The sequence below is a fragment of the Dromaius novaehollandiae genome, chromosome 23, assembly GCF_036370855.1.
Source record: "Dromaius novaehollandiae isolate bDroNov1 chromosome 23, bDroNov1.hap1, whole genome shotgun sequence".
NCBI lineage: Eukaryota > Metazoa > Chordata > Aves > Casuariiformes > Dromaiidae > Dromaius > Dromaius novaehollandiae.
The window spans coordinates 8878741-8902541 of NC_088120.1; the positions used below are offsets into that span (position 1 = coordinate 8878741).

General features: G+C 44.3%; 1 protein-coding gene across 2 annotated transcripts; it reads left to right on the forward strand.

Annotated features, from left to right (window-relative positions):
• The first annotated feature begins 634 nt into the window (after positions 1–634).
• On the forward strand, positions 635–23709 carry KPNA6 (karyopherin subunit alpha 6). Of its 2 annotated transcripts, none has more exons than XM_064525170.1 (14): positions 635–773; positions 12857–12990; positions 13706–13801; positions 14088–14187; positions 14497–14591; positions 15713–15844; positions 16067–16155; positions 17168–17267; positions 18263–18426; positions 19298–19376; positions 19870–19995; positions 20572–20699; positions 21223–21401; positions 22044–23709. In XM_064525170.1, exons 1-14 carry the CDS (start codon positions 770–772, stop codon positions 22226–22228), a joined length of 1611 nt encoding a protein of 536 aa, XP_064381240.1. In that variant the 5' UTR covers positions 635–769; the 3' UTR covers positions 22229–23709. The 2 variants fall into 2 exon arrangements, with proteins under 2 accessions (XP_064381240.1, XP_025954002.1); XM_026098217.2 differs by lacking the exon at positions 635–773 and adding an exon at positions 11716–11823.
• Positions 23710–23801: the final 92 nt, after the last annotated feature.

The following is a 23801-nucleotide window of genomic DNA, read 5'->3' on the forward strand; positions in this document are numbered from 1 at the left end:
CCGTCCCACGTTGTGCTGTGCAGCCTCAGCAGTGGCATGTAATGCCATGCAATGCCGTGCCACGCTGTGCTGGTCAGCCCCCGTGGTGGCATGCGATGCCGTGCAATGCCGTGCCACGCTCTGCCATGCAGCCCCAGAGGTGGCATGCAATGCCGTGCTGTGCCATGCAATGCTGGGCCACGCTGTGCCGTGCCACGCCGTGCCCCGCTGCGCCCCAGTGTGCCATGCCACGCCCCGCCACGCCGTCGAGCTAACGCTGCTCTCTCCCTGCACAGGCAGCTGCGACGATGCCCCGGGAGCCACTGCCTGACGCTGCCCCACATCCCCATCGACGTGTTCCTGGCCATGGGCGGCAACCGCCGGCCCCGCACCACCTGAGGCCCCGCGCCGCGGCGGCGCGGCACCCGCGGCGCCGACGCACTTTATAATAAAAGGACTTCTTAGAGCGTTCCGGCGCCTCCCGGCCCGGCCCGCTGTCCGCCCGCCGCCGGGGGCTCGGGGGGCCGCACCGGGCCGGGACCCCCCCGCCGCTCCCGGGCCGCCCGGCGCGGCGGCTGCGGCGCCGCCCCCGCCCGCTGGGGGCGCCCTGGCTGCGGGGGCGCCCCGCCCCCTCCCCGCCCCGCCTCTTTAAGGGGCGGGGCGCCCGCGGCGCTGGAGGAGGTTTGTCTCTTCGCGGCCGCCGTTGGCCGCCTTCTCCCTTCGCCCTGCCTCTCTCTCCCCGCCATATTGTGGCCGCCGCAGCTCGGGAGCCGCAGCCGGAGCAGCCGCGATGGGTGAGGGCGGCCGCGGGCAGCCCGGGGAGGGCGGCGAGGCGCCGCCGGGCGGCGGTGGCAGCCCGTCCGCGCCGCTCCGCTGAGGGGGGCCGGGGGCCGCCTGCCCGCCGTGCGGCGCGGCCGGGCCGGGCCGGGCCGGGCCGGGCCGGGGGGCGGGGGAGGCCGCGTCGGGCCCCGGGGCGCGGGCGGCTCGGGGCCGGGTGGGGGGGCCGCGGCTGCCGGGGCCGCCCGCTGCGGGCGGGGCCGGGTGGGGGGGCCGCGGCTGCCGGGGCCGCCCACTGCGGGCGGGGCCGGGGGGTTTTGGGGGCGTTTCGGGGGTTTGGGGGCGCGGCGGCAGGGCTGCTGCCCGCGGGGGTCGCTGCCCGCTGCCCCGGCCGTGGGAGAGCGGCTTGGTGAGGCGCAGCCCGGGCTGGGCCCTGCCCGGGGCGGGGGGACACCGGGAATAGCGGGTTATTCGGTACCGAAGCGTCCGGGGGCGGGGAGCTCCCTCTGCCGCGGGCGCCGAGCCGGAGCCCTCGGAGGCAGCAGTGGCTGAGGGGAGCTGCTGCTCCTGCAGCTTCATCCAAGCGTCGGTGGCATCCTGTCACCCCTCGGGTGTCTGATTTAATTTAAATCCTGAAGTTTGTGAGAGTCTAGGACTCGCTTATGTGAGCTCCTACTATACTGGTCAGTGTTCTCATAACCTAGCGGGCCCTGTTGTTTTACCTCATGTGTTACACTAATGCAGGAGGATATGATTTTTACCTTACTGTGTTGTATAAATCTCAATTCCACGCTATAACTCCAAATTAAGCTAGATGAAAACCCTACTTACACACGATTATGTTTGTCTCTTGCCATGGTAGAAAACCTAGAGTGAGCTCTTCACACTACTGCTGATGTTGTATTAAATGCGAACATAAAAGCGTAGAGGCTGTCACATAGCATTGATTCTGTACAGCATGTCACTGGAGACAAAAGAAACAAATACATCTCCTGACACTGTATGGGAAGCAAATAGAGTGGGTGACTTTGTATATTCATAAGCAGTATAACTAAATATATTTAAGCAAGGGTTTGGAGAGAGAGCAGATAGTTTGTTAGCTACACATAAATCATAACTGAGCATTGCCCTTTAAAAGGCATTTCAATAACAGAAGACTTCTTTTGTTGTCTCTGACATAGCTCCAAATCAAGGCTCCCCACTCAAGGAAGCAAGACTGTCACTTTCTTGAGGCTTAAAGTAGCAAGGCAGGCTTTGAATGGATGAGGTGAAGGTGAAAAGCAGGCCTATAGCAGGCTCATCCCTTACGAAGTAGAGTAAGACTCCTTTGTGAAGTAAGGACTAGTTTCTTATTGCTTTTAAGCAGCACTATTATCTTTTAACCAGCCCTGCCTTCAGAAGTCTTAAAAATGCCCTTCATCGTGGGATGCAGCTTGATCAAAACAACCTTGTCAGAAACCCTTGTTCCATCTTCAGACATCTCTTGTGATGTTCCAGAAGTGGCTGCAAGTCTGCATATGCAATGGCTACAGAACTACTCAGTCTAGAGCAGCTTTTAAAACTTATAACTCGAGATTTAAAATCTTGAGTGGCAACTTTGAGTAGAAAAATGTCCTCAGGCTTGTTCGTGAATGTCTGAAAACTGTGTGTGTTATGCATAGCTGAGGACACTTATGCAAAGAAGCTTTTCCTTTCCCCTCCCACTCCTCAGTTGCTTGTTGGAGCTTCAAGCAGAGTCTTTTTTTCTTGACAGCAACAACTTAATACTCGTCCTTCGTTGAGTTGTTCTAGTGTAACTTTTAAAGTCTTTTTTAATAAACCAAGTCTGCTTTGTCAATGTTTTGGGGTAATGTGGCTATATTGTGGAAGGACAACATTGCTACCCCTTTTTTTGTATGTTGCAGGTTGAATACAGTTGTGTCTTGTACGTAGTTGTAGAATATTGGTCTTGCCAGTGTTACTGGAAATGGTCATCAGGTCTTCCTTCATTCACTGTGCAAATTGCATGTCTAAATGTCTTTATTGTGCCACAGTGTATGAAGCAGTATGTAACGGTTGATTCTTAAACCAAAGCTTCTGTGGCTGATGGATGATGAGTTTAACTAGTTACTTGGCTAGTTTTCTTTGTTTGCTTGTGTTTAGCAGAGAGCAAACATGAACTTTGTAAAGGGGAGCTCAGCTATTAAAATGGCTAGTGTAACAGTGAAAGTACTAATTCTTTCATCCTTTCAGTTTTCAACTATTGTACTAGTGAGACTCAACATCAAATTTGCTCATCAAAAACCAGACAGTACTGTTTGTTTTGTTTCTGTAGCAAAGCACGTGTTGGGAAGGATGAGCTTGTCAGGATCTTAGAGCTTTCCAACTGCCTTCAACTGTTTCTGGTTGCTTTAACTCCTGTAGCTCATGCACGTCTTGAGTTTGAGTTGGCTTAGTCAAAGACTTATTGTCTGTTTGTTTTAGAACTGTTACAAAGGACTGTCTGGCCTCTGGTGAGACATCGTTATACCTGGTAGATCATTGGTATGCTCTTAAGGAAATCTGAATGTCTCAGAACATGGGAATCAGGTTGCAAAGAACTTAAAGCCCCCAAACTTTAGATTTGGGGTGAAAAGGTTAGGTAGAGGTGAAATTAGTGTTTTGAGAACCAGACTTAGGATTAGGTGGGTTCTCACATTGGGGCACAGATACTGTAAAAGGAGTCTTAATGCGAGACTGACGCTAATGAAAGACAAGTACACTGTACGATTGTTAATTCTCCCAAAGAAAATGTTTTTTTGCTTTTTTCCCTTCCCCCTTCGCAGCCAGCACCATCAGCAAAGCGGTTGCGCATTCCAGTAATGATATCACATCACTGGCTCTTGGTAGCTAAAACAGAAGGGAATGAGCCAATGGTGACTGCTGCACCAGACAGCCAAATAACTGCATGGATAAGCGTTTTGCACACAGTACATTCTGTGCTAGTAAAGCACCCAGCTCGGGGATAGTGGCAGGCTGTGTTCAAGACAGCTCTCGGAGATTACTGAATCCGTGTGGTGCTCGTTCGTAGTAAACAGTTGAGAAGAATCTACATGAGAACAGAAAAGCAGCAGAGTTAAAACATTCAAAACAGAAGTGCACAAGTGACAAGACCACAAACCCTTGATACTTCTCCAAGGTTTAACACCAGCTGGGATAATTTCAAGACTGTAATGGAAAAGTCCTCAGTAGCTGTCTCTTTGACAGGACTTCTTACGTAGTTGTTTTTTTTCCTGTGTGCATAACTGTTTGGTTTCCTTGTCCCTCTGCATCTTCTGAGCAGTGAAGTGATTTTTTTTTCCCAGTTTGTTCTTAGTTGTAAAACTATCAAATTGCAGGTAGATAAAATAACAGATTTAAAAAAGAACCTATTCTTAGCTAGTTTTTGATAGCAGTTTGCGTTGTCTTTTTATATGGGTGCATACAAGTAATTCTACAAAATTCATTTGACTTGTATTAAAGAAGCATGTATTGTTTACTGTTTTCTTTCTACAGTCTCAACTGAAGTAGTTAAGTTGTATGAGATGCACTTTTTTGAAGAGAACCCTCTATAGAGAAGCTGATATGTCCCTATTTGTAGCTGCTGTTACGAAGAATTCTTCTGTTGCCTTGTAAAGCAGGTGTTTCAGTTCAATATGCTCAGCTAAGGACATCTCAACGGTCCGAATGATGTACAATACATTACGTGATCTGAGTTGCAGATGAATTTTTTGTTGCTTCTCAAAGTTAAGGAACTCTTTCACAAATGATAAAATGACACACATGAATTTTCTGTGTTCCCTCTGTAAGCACTGCTAATTGTAGAGTGAACTTAGAAGTAGTTTTAGCAATTTATTTTAAGGTAGCCTCAGATGTTACTACTTCAGCTGCAAGACTTCAGCAATGGTTTTCAAAGTGACACTCTTTAAATTTACAAAGGAATTATTGATTAATGCTAATACACTAGAGAGGGATTAGATTTTGAAACACTTCAGAAATGCCTAATACTGTTCCATTGTCTGTTACATTGAATGGTTTTGTTTGTTCACTTAAAACAGCAGCTTTGACAGTTTGAGGAAAGAAGTGTCAATTAGAGAACGTAGAAGTGGCCAGAAGTTTTCTTTCTAGCTGTAAATAGATGATAGCAAAAAGAAATTAATGTTCAAAACTAACATGACAGACCTACAATGCCATCTACTCAGTGATCTCCAAGTACTTTGGATTCATACCACAGCTACTGATTGGCTTGATTGACTCAAAAAAGCAAAATACTTGATATAGCTGGGCATTCAGCTCATACTGAATCAAGTTTCCAAGGCTTAACTGTCAGCATGTTCTCGTGAGCTGTATTTGACTAGCTGACTGCAGAAATAATGAGAATTTGAGTAACAAATGTTAGTATTCACTGCTTCATGATCTCTCATTTCTCCAGAAGGCATAATGTATAGTCAGCCTAATACTCACTGCCTGCTATTGACTCTTTGTAGCTTGAGATAATAATTGGCATATTCTTCCAGTCCCCTCCTTCCCCAGCTTTAAGAATATCAGAGAAGCTTTCTTTTTTCTTTTTTAAAAAAATGCCCTGGTAACTGTAATATACGCAAGAGGCCATGAACATTTTCAGGTGATATGAGTCTTCAATCTCTGTTTTAGTACTGTTACCTTGTTCTTCTAATTGTAAAATGTTCACTTCATATGATCTGAACTGCTCCGATGTTTACTGCTAAATCAGCTTAATTTAAACTTTGTGCTTCCAACACCATGCCCTTCAGGAATAGCACAAACATTTTGTTGAAAACAAAAACTACAGAGAAAAATCTACCAAGCTGTTTCTCCTGATAACTGTTCCAAGGGAGAGGCCTGTGTTTTCTGTCCAGTTTGTGAATCTCCTTGGTGCCCTGAAAGGGGGGAAACCTGTATGAATTTGTGAAGTGGCTTTTTGCATCCCCCCGCAACTCAGTGTGACAAAAATCTTGTCTGATGTGTTGGACCATGAATACGAGGAGACTGAGGACAGCAAAGAGTGGTAACCACTGCTGTACTTGTGGCAGTTTGCCTTGCGGCAGCAGGGCAGGGGTGTGATGCCATAGGGGCAGGTACTTAGCTCGGAGCCTGTGCAAATGGGGAGGCAGGCCTGGAGGAGCTTGGAAATCCTCTGGAATCCTCTGGAAATGGAAGAACTTGCTGCCAGATGGAAAAAATCCAGGGAATATAGCAAGCAAGGCTGGTCAAATGGAACTTTGTAGTTCACTTACTGTGTTTTGCTAGTCAAATTGTGTTTGTTTGTTTTCTTAACTGTAACTGACCAAGTTTATAGTATCACAGGAAAATGCAGTTTGGAAGGGACCTTCAGAGGTCATCTGGTCCAACCCTTGTTCCCAGCTGGGCAACTTTGAAATGTACCACGTAGGCGCTAATTGATCAATGCTTATAGAATTCATCAAATACATTGGTTACACTTGTATACTCTTGCTGCCATATCCCACCCTGGACATGTGGCTGTCAGTCTTCCTTGCCGGCAGGCTTTGTCTTAGGGATAAATGTCTTATGCCCAGTAACAGAGCTGTAATGGGTATCTTATAAAGATTACCTTTGTGAAAGGGTGTTTAGGCTTAAAAACAGTTGTCAAATTTGTCAGGGTAACTGTTTCTCTGTTCTGTTGCTTCAGTCTGACTCAGCAGCACAAGTCCTGATTTAGACATATGAGTCCCTGCAGTGACTCAGCTGGGAAGCTTTAATCAGCAGCTGAAAAATGTTTGGAGCAAATGCTTTTTGTAATGCAGAGAAATGGGGAGAACATTATCTGGAGAAAAGTGAGATTGGGTTTCTGATCCAGTAACATTAAGAAATTGATAATCTTGGTGTGGCAGTAATGGCCCTGGAATTAGTTTTCTAGCTGAAAACTGTAGCTTATGTTGGCCTTTACATAGATGCTTACAGGATTTGGGTGCTCTGCTGAGCCTTCAAAGTCAAATTTTCTCACTGTTTTTTCTTGTTCTTTTACTTAAACTGAATACTCTTCTTCATCATTCAATATATGGTAGGGACTGAAGAATGAATAGAACACAAAAGGATTTTTCCTCAGTGAAGCAAACTTACCAACAAGACCTACAGCAGGAGCCAAGATTCTCCTGTCTCCTGAGGGCTTCTTTAATACAAAGAATTGAAAGGAAAAGGTATCGTTCAGTTAAACTTTGTCCCTAAGTTTGACTGCTTCTGTAGCTCTTGTAACAGGATTCTCAGCTCACAGAATACTAAAGTCCTTCCCAGTATGAATTATGACTAGCTTGATAAAGCCTTGCTTTGACTTAAATTGCATATTTTTTTGTGAATAACTTGGTTCCAAAGGTGTTGGCATGAGGACTTTTTAACTGTGTATGCTGAAGATGTGCTGTATACCAGGAGGCAAGATCTTGCAGGGCTTTGGAAATCCCATGTGGGCCTTCCCCCCCCACCTCCACGCCTCTGGGGCAGGGGGAATAATGAAGAATAATAGAGAAGCTGATTGTTTCGTATGGGCTTTTAATAATGTGAGTCTTGAGGATGTAGGCCAGTCTTCTTAAAAAGTTATAAAAAGCTAATTTTGTGCTGTGGTCATCCCCGGTATTTTCAGTTTAGCCTGGGAGGGGTGATAGGGTATGTTTGAGTTTATATGACACTTAGTATGTGTTCTCTTCTGATCTTTCTGCAAAGCTCACCAATTATTGCTCTTCATCAGGAGAGAGGAGCCCCTCTGAGCCAGGGCTAGGAAGAGTTTGGCTCTTCAGCGAGCCTTACAGCTGTGTGGCTGCTGAGGTGTCTAAGCAAAGCTTTACATAGCTGAGCTCTATTAAAGCAAATTGTCAGACGTGTACAAACGGATTTCAAAACTTGTCCTGCAGAGCCGGGGTTACCTGCTGTTATGTGTTCAGGATATAGAAATAGATCTTTATGTATGCACCTGATAATCCTTAAATCTATTTAATGTGTCATGTTAGCACTGAATTTAATGTCTGGTTTGGCATCTTGGGGCTAATAGTTGGCAGATCTGATGGGAGGTACAGAGCTCAGATGCTCAACAGGAGAGCTCTATTTAAATGCAAATACTGTCACTTTTCTTCAGGGGAGCTGCTGTGAATAAACCTCGCTATTGCAAGGAGCTACGTGGCTGTGAAAGGCACCAACTTAGGGAGTGTGTGAGGTCGGGGCTTCCTAGAGCAGAAGTGGTATCTGGTCCAGGCTTGGTCAGAACACTATTTTAAGTGGGGTTAACTACGTAAGTCTCCTTGTGCTTTTCTTGAATGAACACCATGAGTTTTTCATTGTGAAATAGCAGATCCTCAAGCGATCCTCATATTTGGAAAGTGAGTTAATGCTCTTGTAGATTAGTGGAACTGTTTGCAGAGGTATTAAGAGGAGATGGGTTGAAGGCTCTGCAGGCTGTATTTGTAACAGGCAGTACAAGCTTTAGCTCTGTTTTTTACCTCTGCACTGGGGAAGATGAACCTGACTAGAAGAGTTTAACCTGAGGATAATGCAGTTTGAGCTATTTTGTAACGAGTGGTATGTGAATGGCAATATACTGTTCAGGAAACTTGGATACTTCTAAGGAACTCTCAGTAATCAGGTTTAATTGACCAATGGAAAAGGAAAAGACAGGTTTTAATGTTCTAGGTTAATCCAAGGGATGCTGAACTTAGAGGAAACCAGGTTCCTAGAAAGCTAGGCTGTCTTTTGCAGCAGGAGATTAGGGTGATAGGAACAAAGCATGAGCAAGGGCCTGAAATATAAGTAGCTGGAGTGGCTTTTGCTGTTACTTGGAAAGACTATTTGCTTTTCTTTCTCCTGGTGGAGGAGGTGCCTCATGCTAAGGCTCTTCTGTCCTAATTCTTACTGTTTTCCTTTCTCTACCAATGTGTTCACGCTGTGCTGATCTCTTAGTAGAGCAGGGCAAGCTCTGGCCCTTGTCGAACAGTATTGCTCCAAAAAAGACATGCATGTGGCTTTGTTTTGGGGGGTTTGTTTTGTGTGGGTGGCTTCCCTCCCCCTTGCCTTACTCTGAGCAAACTCAGTTGAGCTTACCTTGTTGCATGAGCAGCTCTAGGAGTGAAAATACGGTCTTGTGCCTGTTGCGAAGGGACTGTGCTGGGATTGTGGTGTCCAGCCATTCTAGCTAGATGGCTGCATAGCTTTCTCCTTGTCTTGTGCTGAGGTGTATGTATAATACGTGCAGTAGGTCTGCCCTCTTTGTGCAGTGAGCTGTTAGATTGGCTCTGCTGGCTCAGAGCTGAGCCCCAAGGTGCTTGTGCTTGGGTGCCTGCACTTTTCTTCCTCCGTGCTGGCAATGGGTGCCCATACCTGTCCTGACAGGAGGCTGGTCAGGGCTTGAGGGCAGAGGCTAGTGGTGAGCAGGCTGCAGGCACGGCCGGGGCAGCTCCTCTGGTGTGCAGGCCGCTTGTGGTCTCGGAGAAGGGGCACCGGGAGGCTGTGATTTGCTCTGGGCATGCTGCAGTTGGCTGACAGGTTGTGGCATGACCACTGTGGTGTAGGAGGAAACAGTCCTCTCGCATAGTTTGAGTGCTGTAGTTGAGCTCAGAGTCCTGACTGGAATAACATCAGAACAACTTCATAATTCCAGGGTGTGAGCTCATGCTATCTTGATTTAAGGTAGGGCTTAGCAGGTTTTTAGAGAAGAAAAATCTTTCCTGGGAGAGAGTATAAGATGCTGTCCTAGTAGGACGGCACTTAAAGGTTAGGGCAGCTGTCTTAAATAGAAGCTCCAAAGCTTTAGTTGCTGCATTTAAAGAAACTTGGCCATCTTGCAATCAAGAATTCTTCTTTAAAAGCAGAAACTTCTCAGAGCAACAGTTAAAATGCAACGTGAAAATCTGTGGCTTGAGTATTGTCTGAGCATCACTCCTCTGAGTGGATGATTGCTTTTCCTAACTATAAAATCCAAATCACTCCAATAGTCTGACTTAGTGAGATAGTTTTGTGGCTGTTTACATTGATAGAATTTGAGTTAATAGTTAACACTGAAGCCTGACTTGCAGATATACTGGGTTAGCTAGATGTTTTGTACTGAAACAGTGCAAGTAAAGAATTTGTATGTGCTTGGCATCTCGCTGTCTGTTCTGTTTTTCATCGGTTTGTGCTTGCTGCAGTCTGTGCTGCCTCCAGCATCTGCTGAGCTCACAGTGAAGTCATAATCCTGCATTTGTGACATTCATCTGTTTCCATAGAAATTAGATGTAATGTAACAAATTAGTGTTCCAATCTCATTAAAGTATTGGGACAGATGACAGACTGGAAAAAGCAGTGTCTGAAGTGGTAAATGTGTGCAAGATATAATAAAGTCAAGTGCCAGGTACACCACTGGGCAGTGGTGTATGGCTAGACAGCTGTCACGAAGCTCCCTCGTCAGTGGCTTGCTTTATCTCTGGGGTTTCCCTACAGTGTAACAGTGTTCTTATGCCCTGTACCTTGTATGACAGAGCTGCTTAGTGTGCTCTGAGAGCTCGTAGCGTGGCCTAACTTCCTTCCTAGCTGCTTCCCGACACCCAGAACGCAGGTTGTCCAGAGCAGTGCGCTGGGTGCGCCTGGCTGAGTGGGATTGTGCAAGTTCCCAGGCAGCTGAACTGTCATGTGTCATTTAGCTATTTATATGACTAACTGGCTGGTAATCCTGTATATAGTATTAACCTGCTTAATCACTTTTTCCTCCTCCCTTTCTTAAAACTACCTCTTAATTGGAGACCTCACCTTCCAAAGGGAGGTAACAAGTTTGACTTTGTTAGGGGTTGTGTTGTAATCTTTCTGAATTGAACTAGCCACCGTTACTCTCTTGTGTAGATGTAACAGCCATTAGTGTTGGGATAGTAATAGGAACACTTGCACCTGCGGAACAAGCAGCAGTAGTTAAATATTGCCTGAATTAAAATCTGTGTATAGATGACATCTTGCTACTGTAGGAGCAGATATAAACCCCTAAAGCCTATAGACTTTTTTCTGAATGTTCTCTACCTTCTGAATTAGTTGCTATTCAGTAAATAAGATGCCTTCCCTGCAATTTTGACATAAAGGGCTGCTGGGAAGAGGAATGGATGAGTGGGAGCAGTTGCATAGCTTCTCTGCGGTCCTCAGCCTCTGCTTGTCTTGCAGTCTTTTTTTGAGGCTGTATACATCTTCCTTCGTGGTGCTTAGGATGATGTAGTCACTTTTTCTTACAAATTCTGACCCACTTAGGCACACACCCAGGTTGTTAGTGTGTCTTATGCAGGCTACTGGAAAGGACTTTCTAGTCTTGCACTGGAATACTGCTTTTGCTGATGAAGAGTTATGGTTGGTTTTTTTTCAGACTCGAGTTGCTAATAAACTTACAGCTCATGCTACCTCATCTCTTCAAGCATCATGTCTCTGGCTGCAGCTGTCAGTTGCCAAGCTTCAAAATGGTTTTGCAACTCTGAACAGTGTGGGGTCAGGGCTGTCCACCAGGGACATGTGTACTTGTTACAGTGCAAATGACTAGAGGAACTTGGATCTTGGTGGGGTTTTCGCTTTTTCCATTGCTTTTCACAAGAACAGCCTCTTGATGCCTTGGCTAGGTAAGGGAATGCCCTCTTAAACAGCAGATACTATGAAATGGAGTCTTCTTTTTTTTCCTGGTCGTACCTAGTGTTCTGTCTCTTTTAGCTATTTCTCTGAAATCACAGAACAAAAGTATTTTGTTGCCTCTCATGTTAACACATGAATTCCTCAAGTGGTTTTCTTTTTCCATGGCAGTGAAATGTTGGGTATTTATACCTTGCTTGTGTGTCCGTTCCCCTGGCATGGCTGTGGGCCTTCCCAGTAGTAGGGCGGTGAGCTCTGAAACTTCTACAGCTGGTTTTGGAATGGTTCCAGAATGTCTGGAGGCGGTTGATAACAGTCAGTTAAATTTTCTGTAAGTAACATGGCTGAGGAGTGCTCAAAGTTTGAAAGAAGAGGTTATAATGAGATAGCACTGCAGACTTTCCCAGGACACTCCTTCCAATGCTAGAGGCAGGTGGAAGAAAACAAAGATACTGGTATCCAGCAGTCTGACAGAGTAAAGTAAGTTGTTGGTCACAGGGTTAATTGGCATTTTGATACTGTATATCATAATTGTTTCCTTCCTGTCCTTTGAAGGTCACAGAAATGAAGCCAAACAATCTGTTTCATAAGTTGGAGAAAGGGAGCCTTTGGAAAGATGCAAGGAGTTGATCTGGTCAAAGCAGTAAAAAGATGCAGTTAACGAGTTGATATCCTTTTGTACTCAAGTTACTGCTTGGTACTGGTTGCTCTCACTGTGCCAGATAGTGGAGTGTCATTTCCCTGACTAGGAGGGAAATAAGTAATCGAGTTTGAAGTACTGCATTAGGCAGATAAATACAAAGCAGCAAAATAAGTAGGTCAAGAACTGAACACTTAGGCCATGTTTGTCCCACCAGATTACTCTGTTATGTACAGCTTTATTCTTTTTTTCAATGTTTTTTGTTAGAAGCATGAAATCAAGGCCTCAGTGTTTGCTGTACATTCCGTTGTATTTTGCCATGCGTACGAATTTGGATGCTTTCATAGGCTGCTCTAAAAATACTGAAGTTGACGTAGTTGCGTTGATTGACAATCCATTTCTTGCCAGATGGCCTTCGATAGGCCTTTGAATCTAGGAAAGAATCTTTAAGATGTGATTTATGCCATGATGATAGCAGGGAAACAGTTTCTGCTGAAAACCCAAGTAGAAGTTAGGTATAAATGGCTTCATTGTCCTCAAGAGGTGTAAGTAAAAATCTTTCATATGGGTAGTGTGCTTGATATTGAAGTCAGGTCGAGGTTGCTTTCAGAGCAATAAATCTACTCTCGTACTTCCTAGAAACTTCATAATATTCTTGTCTTCACATATCATGTGAACTAAGGTCAGAATTGCATTCTAACTGGAAACTTCTACTTCAGCGTTTAAGAAACCAACTCTTGCTTTTTAATCTAAAAGGCTGTCTGATCTGGCTGTTCCATGCCTGGTCTTGTGTGTGTTGACTTTGAGGAGGGCAGGTGGATTAATAGAATGGAGAATGAAAAGAAATCTGAAGCAGATAGTTTCTCTTTACAGAAACCATGGCGAGCCCTGCAAAGGATAACTATCGAATGAAGAGTTACAAGAATAAAGCCCTAAATCCTGAGGAAATGCGTCGGAGAAGAGAAGAGGAAGGGATCCAACTGCGCAAACAGAAACGAGAGCAACAGGTAACTCACCTTGACTAGCTTATATACAGCCTTAACACAGTTGGGAGTGTGCTCCTGTTAGACTGGAACCTTCAAGAGTTGGTGTATTAAGACTTGTTGGCAGTTGTCATTTTCCTGTTCCAGCTGAGATTTTTTTGCTGTGCATCTAGTACAGACTGTAGTTCACATCAAGAGCTCTCCAAGCTCTTTGTCCTTGGGGTACTGGAGGCTTTTGTTAATGGATCCTTGCTTTTAAGACTTTTTTGATCAATTAGTGAATAGGGTTGTTTCCTCAAGAAGCAGAAAAAGTAAATGAAAGTATGGGCTGAAAGTATTTCTCAACTCTGAGCTGTTTTTTAGCTTGGAGGTCTATGAAAGTGAGTTCCCAATGATGTGTGTGGCTCTGACTAAATATGTGCTCTATTAGTGCACCGTCTACAAGTTGTCTTCTCCCTAGTTTCCTGAGCTCGTTAGGCTAAATTCTGCACTTGTCCATACCAGTGTTTCAGTGACTTGGGTATTTGCATATTTGAGGGCAAGACTTGACTTGTTTTATTATCAAGGTTTGTATGCCAAACTGGTCTTCGGAGTGCAGAGCTGTTATTAATGACTGCTTTTTTTATTCAGGTTGCATTTAGTCTAGCTGACAGTATCTTGTTTGTGGAACAAGAATATCTAGTTATGAAGATTGTTCATCATTGCTTCCTAATAAAGACTTTTCTTTTTTCCCCCCTAGCTCTTTAAAAGAAGAAATGTGGAACTGATTAATGAAGATGCCTCCATGTTTGATAGCCTTCTTGCGGATTCTTACGTCAGTTCCACAACATGTGGGGTAAGGCGCCTTTTCTTTGTTGCAGTCGCACCTTCAGATTTAATGCTGCAGACTGTATAGAACTAACAAGCTTTGCCTTTCTGTTTTCCCCACTTTTGGGAATGTTGCAAGTGTTCTATATTGAACTGGAGGAGTCTTCCAGGAATTAAAATAGCGTGCTGTAATCTTGAGTTGTGAATCTTTGGATTACTAGCTAAGCACAAAATCAATAGGTGGTCTTGACTGCAATACCTTTAGTAACCTTGGTGTGAAATGGAATACTTCTATCCCCTTTCTGCCCTTTCAGGAGGGAGTGATTACAAGGGAGATGGTAGAGATGCTTTTCTCAGATGACCCTGATCTACAGCTAGCAACCACCCAGAAATTCAGGAAGCTACTGTCCAAAGGTAAATATGACTGATCTTATCCATGTTACAAGATCAGACATAGCTTTTCTATTGAGAGCATTTGTGGGCTTGTGCTATACAGAAGCTTAGCAACTTTGGGTTTGGGGAAAGCATCATTCTAGAAACTTGATCATCTAGTAAATTTGCTAATGATTTATGATTGGATGAACTGTTCAGAAAGTGAGTCTGGGGAGTTGATCTGTCCAGTTGAGTACAGCTTGGAAGCAATTCAGTTCCATAATTGTCCATGCTTGTTTACTCCTCTGTATTAGGCCTATATACTGTTTTGACGCTGCCTTGCTATTTCAGAGCCAAATCCTCCGATAGATGAAGTGATAAACACTCAGGGAGTGGTGGACAGATTTGTTGAATTCCTGAAAAGAAGTGAAAATTGCACGCTACAGGTAAGGGAGACTCTGTGGTATGATTTTTTCATGCCATGTAACCATTAATTTCACAGCTGAGCAACATGAACCCAAAAGTGCCATTAGGGAAAAGTGATGTCTTGAACACAAAGATGCAGATCATATTGTGGATGTGAAAAGATAAAGATGGCACATAAAGCTTGTAAAGAGGCAAAAGGGAGGGAATTATAAATTGCCCTAAATCCAATTCCTGGAAAAATATTAGTAAAAATGATAACTTAAATATGCTGTCAATTGAGGTAGGACAAGAAATCATATTTAAGTTGCAGCAAAAGAAAGTTTGGCTTTCCTGTGTCTGACCTTTCTGCTGGTAGATACTTAAGCCTTAGAACAAACTGTGTAGGGAAAAATCTCCATTATTGGAAGGCTTTTAAGAATATGCGAAGTATCTTGTTAGAAATGGCTTAGAGCTGATCCCGCCGTGGGGCGGAGGGATGATGGCTTCCTGAGATTCCTTCCAGCTTGGTAATAACTATAGTTACTTTGTGGGGGTTAAAAATACTTCCATAAATGGGACTTGATGTCAGAGTTGATGACAGTCTTCCTTCCTGCCCTCCAGCCCAAGACCTTATCTCATAGGGGCTTACCTTCAAGGAGAACTGAATGGAAATCTATATTTAAATCAAGTAATGAATAAGCAACAAAAGCGGAGAACTTCTTGCTCAACTTCATTTTAACTTAAGACATTTCTGTGGTATTACCCAGATCGGGGGGTAGATTAGAACTGGCTGTCTGCACTGGATAGATTAAACTTTCTACTTCATGTGTATTTCTAGGCTACATGTTTTCACTTGGCCACTTTCCAGTATGACATATAAGTGAGATGATGTGGTGTGACTGACAGTGTTTTCACTTGTTAATTCTTTGAGAAGCTATAGCCTCTGAGAAAGCATTTAGTGGACATGTTTTGTCTGTTGTTCAAGACGGTAAAATCTGTTTTCTTCAGGTACTGAGGTGTTTCATGGAGTAACTTTTTTCTCCTCTCTCAACCTTTATGTTTAGTAGAGGACAAGAGAATAACAACCGAAATTCAGTGGTGAATATCTTGCTGTATCAAAATTGTTTTATTCATGCCTGTATCATTTATTTGCTTGTTTCAGTTTGAAGCAGCCTGGGCATTGACGAATATTGCATCAGGAACCTCCCAACAAACGAAAATAGTAATTGAGGCTGGGGCAGTCCCTATCTTTATAGAGCTGTTAAACTCTGACTTTGAGGATGTTCAAGAACAGGTAAGGCTCACTTCTTTCTTTAGGGGTAGGAAAGAACCACAGTGGACTGCACATGATTAAAATGCAGTGTTCAAAATGAGTGGTATCTGACAACTGGCTTCAGACACGAACTGAAGTATCAGTTACCTGGAGTTGTAGGAAAATGCCTTTCTAGCACACTGCCCTTTTCTTCCTCTGTTTAGAGACTTTGTGAATGCTAAAACTGTTGCTCTTTCCTTTCAGGCTGTCTGGGCATTGGGGAACATTGCTGGAGACAGCTCTGTGTGTAGAGATTATGTCCTTAACTGCGCTATTCTTCCTCCCTTGTTAATGTGAGTAGCCATGAATACTTGCCAATACAGTTCTTGAAGTCCCATTGTACTACAGCAGAGCAATATGCATGCTAGGTGAATAGGCTCCCTAGCAATATGTGTCAGTGTTTACTGGGAATCAAACCATTGGTAACAGATAAACTGGCAGTTGTTCAGACAATATCTGATAAAGTAGAGTGGGACTTGGTAGATAACATGCCTTCTCACAGACCTTTATACTGCTTTGAATCTGAAGTGAGTGCCCTCGCAGTGTGGTTGTCCTTCTGAAGTCATGGGGCTTGCTGTTTCAATGTGTCCTTTTGGATGCCTGCTCCTCATGCTTACGCTACGAGTTTCAGAAGCTTGTCTGAATGGGCTCCTCTAGGACTGAGGAAGGGGAGCAGGTCTCTGCATACTGCCTTCTCTCTGCAGCTAGTGTGTGGCATGTTCTGTCTTGGAAGCCTGCTCTCAAGCACTAATTGCTGCTCTTGGAAAAAATATATTTACTTTAGCTGTCCTTGGCAAACTGATGCTTTGTCACAAATAACTCTTAAGTTGTTACACTTCTGTCAATCTCCTCTTTCAGCAGCAATTGCTGACCGAAGTCCTCCTCAGCCAGCAGGGCTCATGGTATTCATTAGAGCTGAGACACAGCAGTTCCTGTCAGCTGGTCTCTAGTGAGAACCATCTGACCTCAGAAAAGTGTGTATCTGCCTTGGCTGAATTCAAATTTGGAACTGCGTTCTACTAACATACACTTCCTTCTGCAACTTGCCTACCATGGTACTTGCCTTCCTGTTCAGTGTTACTTTACATTGTTAGGAACGATAGTTGTTCATCCTAGAAGTAGCTGCATTTCACTTTCTTGCTTATTGAGAGGCTCAAGTGACAAACAGCATGGCTTGAGCTACAGCAAGTATCATAGTGGCTTGGCTTCCTTGAAGTTAGCTTTCTTCAATTTTGATTCCCTTGCTGGTTCCCAGTAACTTACATTCTACACTAAGGCTATAATTCATGGTAACTGTCTCTTTAGGCTCCTTACGAAGTCCACCAGGTTGACGATGACACGAAATGCTGTCTGGGCCTTGTCAAACTTGTGCAGAGGAAAGAATCCACCGCCTGAATTTGATAAGGTGAGAATAAATACCTTATTGGCAGGCAGCTGGTGGGGAGACACCCAGTCAAGGTGTTGGTCCAAATTACTTCTGGCAGTTGTTTTGTAAGGCATTCTAGGAAGGAATAGGGTGAGGTTCTTCCTGCTGAGATTGAGATCTTACTGTTCAGCAGGTATTTGAGTGCCCACTTAGCTTTCTGCCAACCTCTTAACATCGCTCAGTTGACAGGCCATCAGCTGGGCTGCTCAAGCGAGGGGTGAACCCTGACTTCTGTGCAAGGAGTACATGCTCTGGGCTTCTCTGAACCCTTTTGGGATGAACTCTGGACGTCTGAGGCTTCATTCCAAATCATGATTAAAACCTGATTCTGAGATTTCTAAATGCTACAAAACAGGACTCCCTCAGAACTGTTACAGCTACCAAACAGCTGTGATAGTTTTCCCTTTCCTGCTGTGCCACTGTCACTAAGGGGCTCTACTGGCCATTCAGATCTGTCCCATCCTTTTTTGGTAGAACTAAAAGGGTTTAAGATCTATTTCACTTGAAAGTTCACTTGTGAAAGCTGGGGAGCCTGCAGTGAGGGATGAAATCTGAATTGAGTGTAATAAAGACACTTACAAATGAGCAGAGTAATCAGAGGTGGAACTATTAATGGTTCCAGCTCTGCGTACTGAACTATTTAGGATTATTAAGAGCAAGAAATGGAGTAGTGTTCTTATATAAGAAATGTATGTAGCTTCCAAACTGTAGCATGCACAGTAGCACTTGCCTTGGGAGTCTAGACTTAGTCCAAGAGGAAGGGATATAGTTTTAGTTTAGAAATAAAGCTGTTGAGGCAATCTTAGATTCTCTGAGCCATGTAAACCAGCTGGGAAGCTGCTGACTTCGGGGAAGAAAACTGGACATACAACACTTATCTTAGCAGTCAGCATAGCCACATGATGTTTACATGCAAATGCAGCGGTCCTTGACAGAATGTGACTAAACTTCCCGGGTGGTTGCTGTTGTTGTAGGTATCTCCCTGCCTGCCAGTGTTGTCCCGATTATTATTCAACAGTGACTCTGACTTGCTGGCAGATGCATGCTGGGCTCTTTCCTATTTATCAGATGGCCCAAATGAGAAAATTCAAGCAGTTATTGACTCTGGTGTGTGTCGACGACTGGTGGAGCTGTTAATGTAAGTATCTTGTCTCTCTCAGGGCTGAAGCAGTGAGAATGGGCAGCACGTGGCTGAGCATGTGTTCATACCAAAATTTGCCACAGCGTACTTGCTGCTTCTGGTGGGCACAGAATCCAGGCACTATCTAGGATTGTTCGGATACCTTAGCTAAATCTGGAGCAGTTACGTTAGGGGCTGATGCAGGCTGAGGGCTGTAGCTTATTGGCTTTTCTTTGAGAGATACTGAGTGTTCTAGTGCTGGAGTAACAATACTGTATACTGGGAAGAACTTAATGGAAGTCCAGACTGACACTTAGGCTACTCTCTGAAAGAGTATTGTGCTGATTAGCGTAGTCCGTCTCACGCCCTCAGACTCTTCAAATGTGCTCACAGAAGCGTAGTCACTAGACAAATAGGACAATAAGAACAACAGCGTCTAGTAAAAGTCAGCTTGGCTTTGTCTTTTTGATAGCTACATGGAAACTTGGGCAAAAATCTTTTCTGTTTGCAGTTTGAATGCATGGGCCTCTTCTCTTTTTAATTAAATTTTGATAATTGATAGATAGCTACTTGCTTCCAAAATTCTCCTGGAAAAATTCTGGGTGTTTTCACTGCATTAACATCTGTGTTCAGGAAGGGGGTCAGATAATGTACTTGAGATGAAGGTGATGCAGTTAGGATGTAAAAGATCAAAACTGTCCCTATCACAAGTTTATATTCAGTCTCTGCTTATCCTGTGGTAGTATGGAAAACTTCTGTCCATAGTGCATCCCCGTATGCTAGGGGATGGAATTCTAAATGGTGCAGATGAGAAACTGGAGAGAATTAAAGATTCAGGTGCATGTGATCTGACAGATCTGTGGTTATCCCTACACTATCTTTTCTGCAGGCACAATGATTACAAAGTGGCCTCCCCAGCTTTGCGAGCTGTTGGCAACATTGTGACAGGCGATGACATCCAGACCCAGGTGAGGGGATCTGACCCTCTTACAGGTGCAACTAAGGAGGAGTACAACTCTTGATACTAATGACACTTATGGTTGTCAGAAAGTCTCTTGCATATCAGTGCATGATCGCTTTCCATGTGAGTGCTTTAGTTGGTAGTAGTCTGTTTTCCATCAGCATGGTTTAGTCTGACTGCTGCAGCAAGGCAAAGCACATCAGAATAGCATCTGCTTTTCTTTGTTACTTTAGATGTGTGGTGGGTGTTTTGTTTTTGTGTGGTTCTTAAATGGAGCTTCAGAAAGGCTGATCTCAAGATACATGGAAGATGGGGCAAAGTACCTTTTTTCCCAACTATATAATAGTAGAAGTACCTTTCCCTCCCTGACCTTTTCAGAAAGAGGAGGAGGAAATGCAGCACCCATACAGCATATCCACTGTGTGAGAATTGAAAGAAGGTGGAAAACTTAGCTCTGTACCTAATACTGGTGACCTCACTTCTGCTTTCCTTCTCATAAGGTGATCCTGAACTGTTCAGCACTGCCTTGTCTCCTTCACTTATTAAGCAGTCCCAAGGAGTCAATTAGAAAAGAAGCCTGCTGGACTATTTCTAACATCACAGCAGGAAACAGAGCGCAAATACAGGTACAGCTTTGAGACATTTCTATTTATGTGTAGTGATCTTGGATTCCAAGTTCAGTGTTGAGAGTCTGGAAGTTTATCTGACATGTACAGGCTTTTTTAACTTCTGTTCTGCAGGTTTTCTTGCAGGCAGGCTGCTCCCAGCTGTCTGCCAAATAAAATAACTAAAATTTGCTAATTGTACCTACAAAGAGACTACTCTAAAATGAGTACCCCCTGTTGGATCACTGGAATAAGAAAAGGACATAAAGCCACCATTTCTCCATGTTCAATTAGAGATACCCTGTTGAAAACCTGTAGCTTGTTGAGGTTTAATTGGCCTTCTAAGGGCCTACATATAAAGGCAGATAAAATGATGAAAGACTTTCTACAGTACTGATGCAATAAGGAGGGATTGTCTACTGTGCTAGTTATGGAATTGAATATCCTACATTAATAGGATTTAGTAAAGGAATAAAATGGAGGAATTGCTGAAAAAGGTTTAGGCTGGGAAGTGTATTGTAAAATAGAGGTTTCTTTCAGCTGCTTTTGGAAACCATGTTGCCAATTCAAACACTTCTTACTGTTCTTTCTCCCCAGGCAGTCATAGATGCAAACATTTTCCCGGTGCTGATAGAAATCTTGCAGAAAGCAGAATTCCGTACAAGGAAAGAGGCAGCATGGGCTATTACAAATGCAACGTCAGGAGGAACTCCAGAACAGATCAGGTACCCTATGGCTCCTCTTAGGGAAAATCATTCTGAATGTATGGCAGCTTTATGTCTTTTGGAACTGCAAGACAAAGTAGTAAGGGAGCAATCTGGAGAACCTGTGGGAGAGTACTTGAGACACAGGCAAAGTTGCAGCTAGACAGTATGCTCTGCTGTGCATTGCAGTTTCCTTCTGAAATAGGATAAGCAAGTGTCAGGCTAATCCAAACTGCTTTCCCTCCCCATTTTTAAATAGCTAGGCTGCATGTCCAAACCTCACTTACAAATTAAACTTCAGTGTGGACTTAATCTGAGTATCACCTGGATTTCAAAGGGAGCTGGTAGCTCTTTTTTTAAATGAGGTTTGTATATGAATAGAAATAAGTGGATACAGATTAAGGCTGCAAAACAGTAAAACACACTACTGTATTAGGTAACGTTATTTTAGTTTGACTCATTCTCTTGAGCTTTTCTTAAACGAATGAAGGTGATGCTTGCTATCCTGAAAGCTGAGTGTACATTCTTGGTGCTCTCTCTGTAGATACCTGGTAAACTTGGGTTGTATCAAGCCTCTTTGTGACCTGCTGACTGTCATGGACTCAAAGATTGTTCAGGTGGCATTGAATGGCCTGGAGAACATACTGAGGCTTGGAGAGCAGGAGGCCAATCAGAGCGGGACAGGCATCAACCCTTACTGCAGCCTGATCGAGGAGGCCTATGGTAGGTTGTGGCTGGTGGCCTTGCTAATATTGACTTTGAAAACCATAGGATATGTTGACAGGTGTCTGTTGCTGACTTTGGTTTCATTCCTGTGAAGCATTTAAATGTGTACCAGACAAGGGATTATGTTCCAAACTAGCTTTGGAAATGTCTCTCTTCTCCCAGTAAGAGCAATTCTTGAAATTCCCAAGAGTGTTTACTGCTTGGCTGCTTCCTTTCCAGCAATGGATTTAATTTGGAGAGCTAAAGCAGTCACTGCCCTCCTGCTGGAGGGAGGCTACTGGATCAGGGCCTGTTTCTTCCCCCTTCCAACCCCAGGACTGTCTAACCATTCACAGCCAGTTGTATTAATTTCACTGATTTCAGTTTAGTCTTCAGCAGGGAGATGTGAGCAAATCTGCTTTAGCTGTATCAGCTAAACCTACTGTTGTGAAGATGTCAGTGCTGTCTGATACAGATAAAATCCCCAAGCGACTCTGGAGTAACAGGAAGAGTTGGCTTTAGATGTCAGAGTGCTGCTGACAAAATGCAGATCTAACACAGGCAGGGGTCTTGTCCTGAACAGGAGCAAGGATGGTTGTGGGACAGCGTAAACATTAGGATCTCCTTGTTTCATTACATGCCACTTTTCTCTTCTCTAAGGCTTGGATAAGATAGAGTTCCTGCAGAGCCATGAGAACCAAGAGATCTACCAGAAGGCCTTTGACCTGATTGAGCACTACTTTGGAGTAGAGGATGACTCTGCTCTAGCTCCCCAAGTAGATGAGAACCAGCAGCAATTCATCTTCCAGCAACCTGAAGCCCCGATGGAAGGTTTCCAGCTATAATGTGTCCAGAGGGGAAAAGAACACCACAAACTTGCCAGGAAGCAACTGGGAACAGCTGATGGTCCCACCCCCCTCCTTGCAAATGGAAGGCTAAACACCCACTCCACCTGTTAGGAAACAATTCCTCCTTCAAAAACAACTAGAAGCAGTGCTTTGTCCTCACGGAGAGAAGGGGATGTTCTTACACTTTTTCTTTTTGCTGCTGCATATGTGTCTTTAAAGCAGGCATCTGGGTGGAGGAAGGACACTGAGGTAACAGATTACACCTCTTGGTTTGTTTTTTCTTTTTGGTGATCTCTCCCAAATGTCACTTTTTACCTCGGGTACTTAATTGAGATTTCAGCATTGGGTTGGGTAAGAACACAAATAGAAAGTAAGCATTCTGACAACAATAATTCTGGAAACCTGGGTTGATCTATTTAATTTTTTGCACATGTTACTCTTTATTAAAGACTCTAATTTGCCAAGAGCAAAGTTTAGCCCTGGCCTTTCTGCGACCTTCCTTCAGTGGACAGTCCTGTTGGACCTGGGCCAAGTTCCCCTGAAATATACTGTAAATGGACAAAGAAGCAGGGAAGTCTCCCACTGCTGGGAAGGCTTTCTGGGGGAAGGATTCTTCCCTTTGTCTAGATTTTTTTCTTTCTTTTTTTGAAGAACTGCTAGTGGTATTTACAAGGAAAAAAGCAACAAAACCCCAAAGATGGTAACTATGAAGAGGGTGGGATGCTTGGGTGGCTTTTGAAAGAGGAAGCACAGCTGCCATTGCACAGGCTTTGTTTGCATTGCTACTGACTGAAGTCACAAACTGTTGAAATGGTGAAACCCATCTTCATCCTTACTTGAATTTTTTTTTTTTTTTCATGAAAACATGTTTTGAGTTTTGGGTTTTCTGACTGGGTTGGGGTGGATCATTATCTGGGCTGGGGAGGAAGAGGACATAGCTACACTTGACAGCAGTGTTGTGTGTGGTGTTAACTTCAGTAGCAACAGGCCTGAGTTTTCAGGTTTAACTCCTGCTCACAGTTGGATCATGTACATTTTACTTCAAAAGGAAGAGTCAAATCCCTGTATTTTTTATATTATATATAGGTAGATATTTGTCTAATTGGGCTTCAGAGAACAATATATATGAAATTTCTGTAATTTATGTAAATAGAGCACTGTGAGGCAGGCATACCTGGAAATGACGGTCTGTGAACTCACTCACTGGTTGTCCTGCTTCTTTTCCTCTGTTTACTCACGTACTGTATAAGCAAACATAGATCTGTCTTAAACTCCTCTACCAGACTTGAGTTTACTTAGCCAAGATCTCCTTAAACACAGAGCTGAACACGCGGGGTGACGAAGAGCGGGGCGGCCGGTGCCGCGGCGCTCGCTGCCCGCGCTCGGGTTTGGAGTAGGGACCCGCGGGTGGGCGCGAGGCCCGGCGCCGGCCGCGAGCCCTTTGCTGTGAAACGAATAAACTACATCTGTGCATCGGACTGCCGTGTGGCTGTGGCGGGGCCGCGGGGGGCGGGTCGGGGTCGGGGCCCCTCTGCCGGGCGGGTTCCCGGGGCACTGGCGGGGACAGACT

Bases quoted from the DNA above. Each gene is read 5' to 3' on its own strand.
- KPNA6 (XM_064525170.1), top strand. The intron at 13,802-14,087 runs GTAAGGCGCCTT...CTGCCCTTTCAG, and splicing joins TCAGTTCCACAACATGTGGG to GAGGGAGTGATTACAAGGGA. The intron at 19,996-20,571 runs GTACAGCTTTGA...CTTTCTCCCCAG, and splicing joins GAAACAGAGCGCAAATACAG to GCAGTCATAGATGCAAACAT.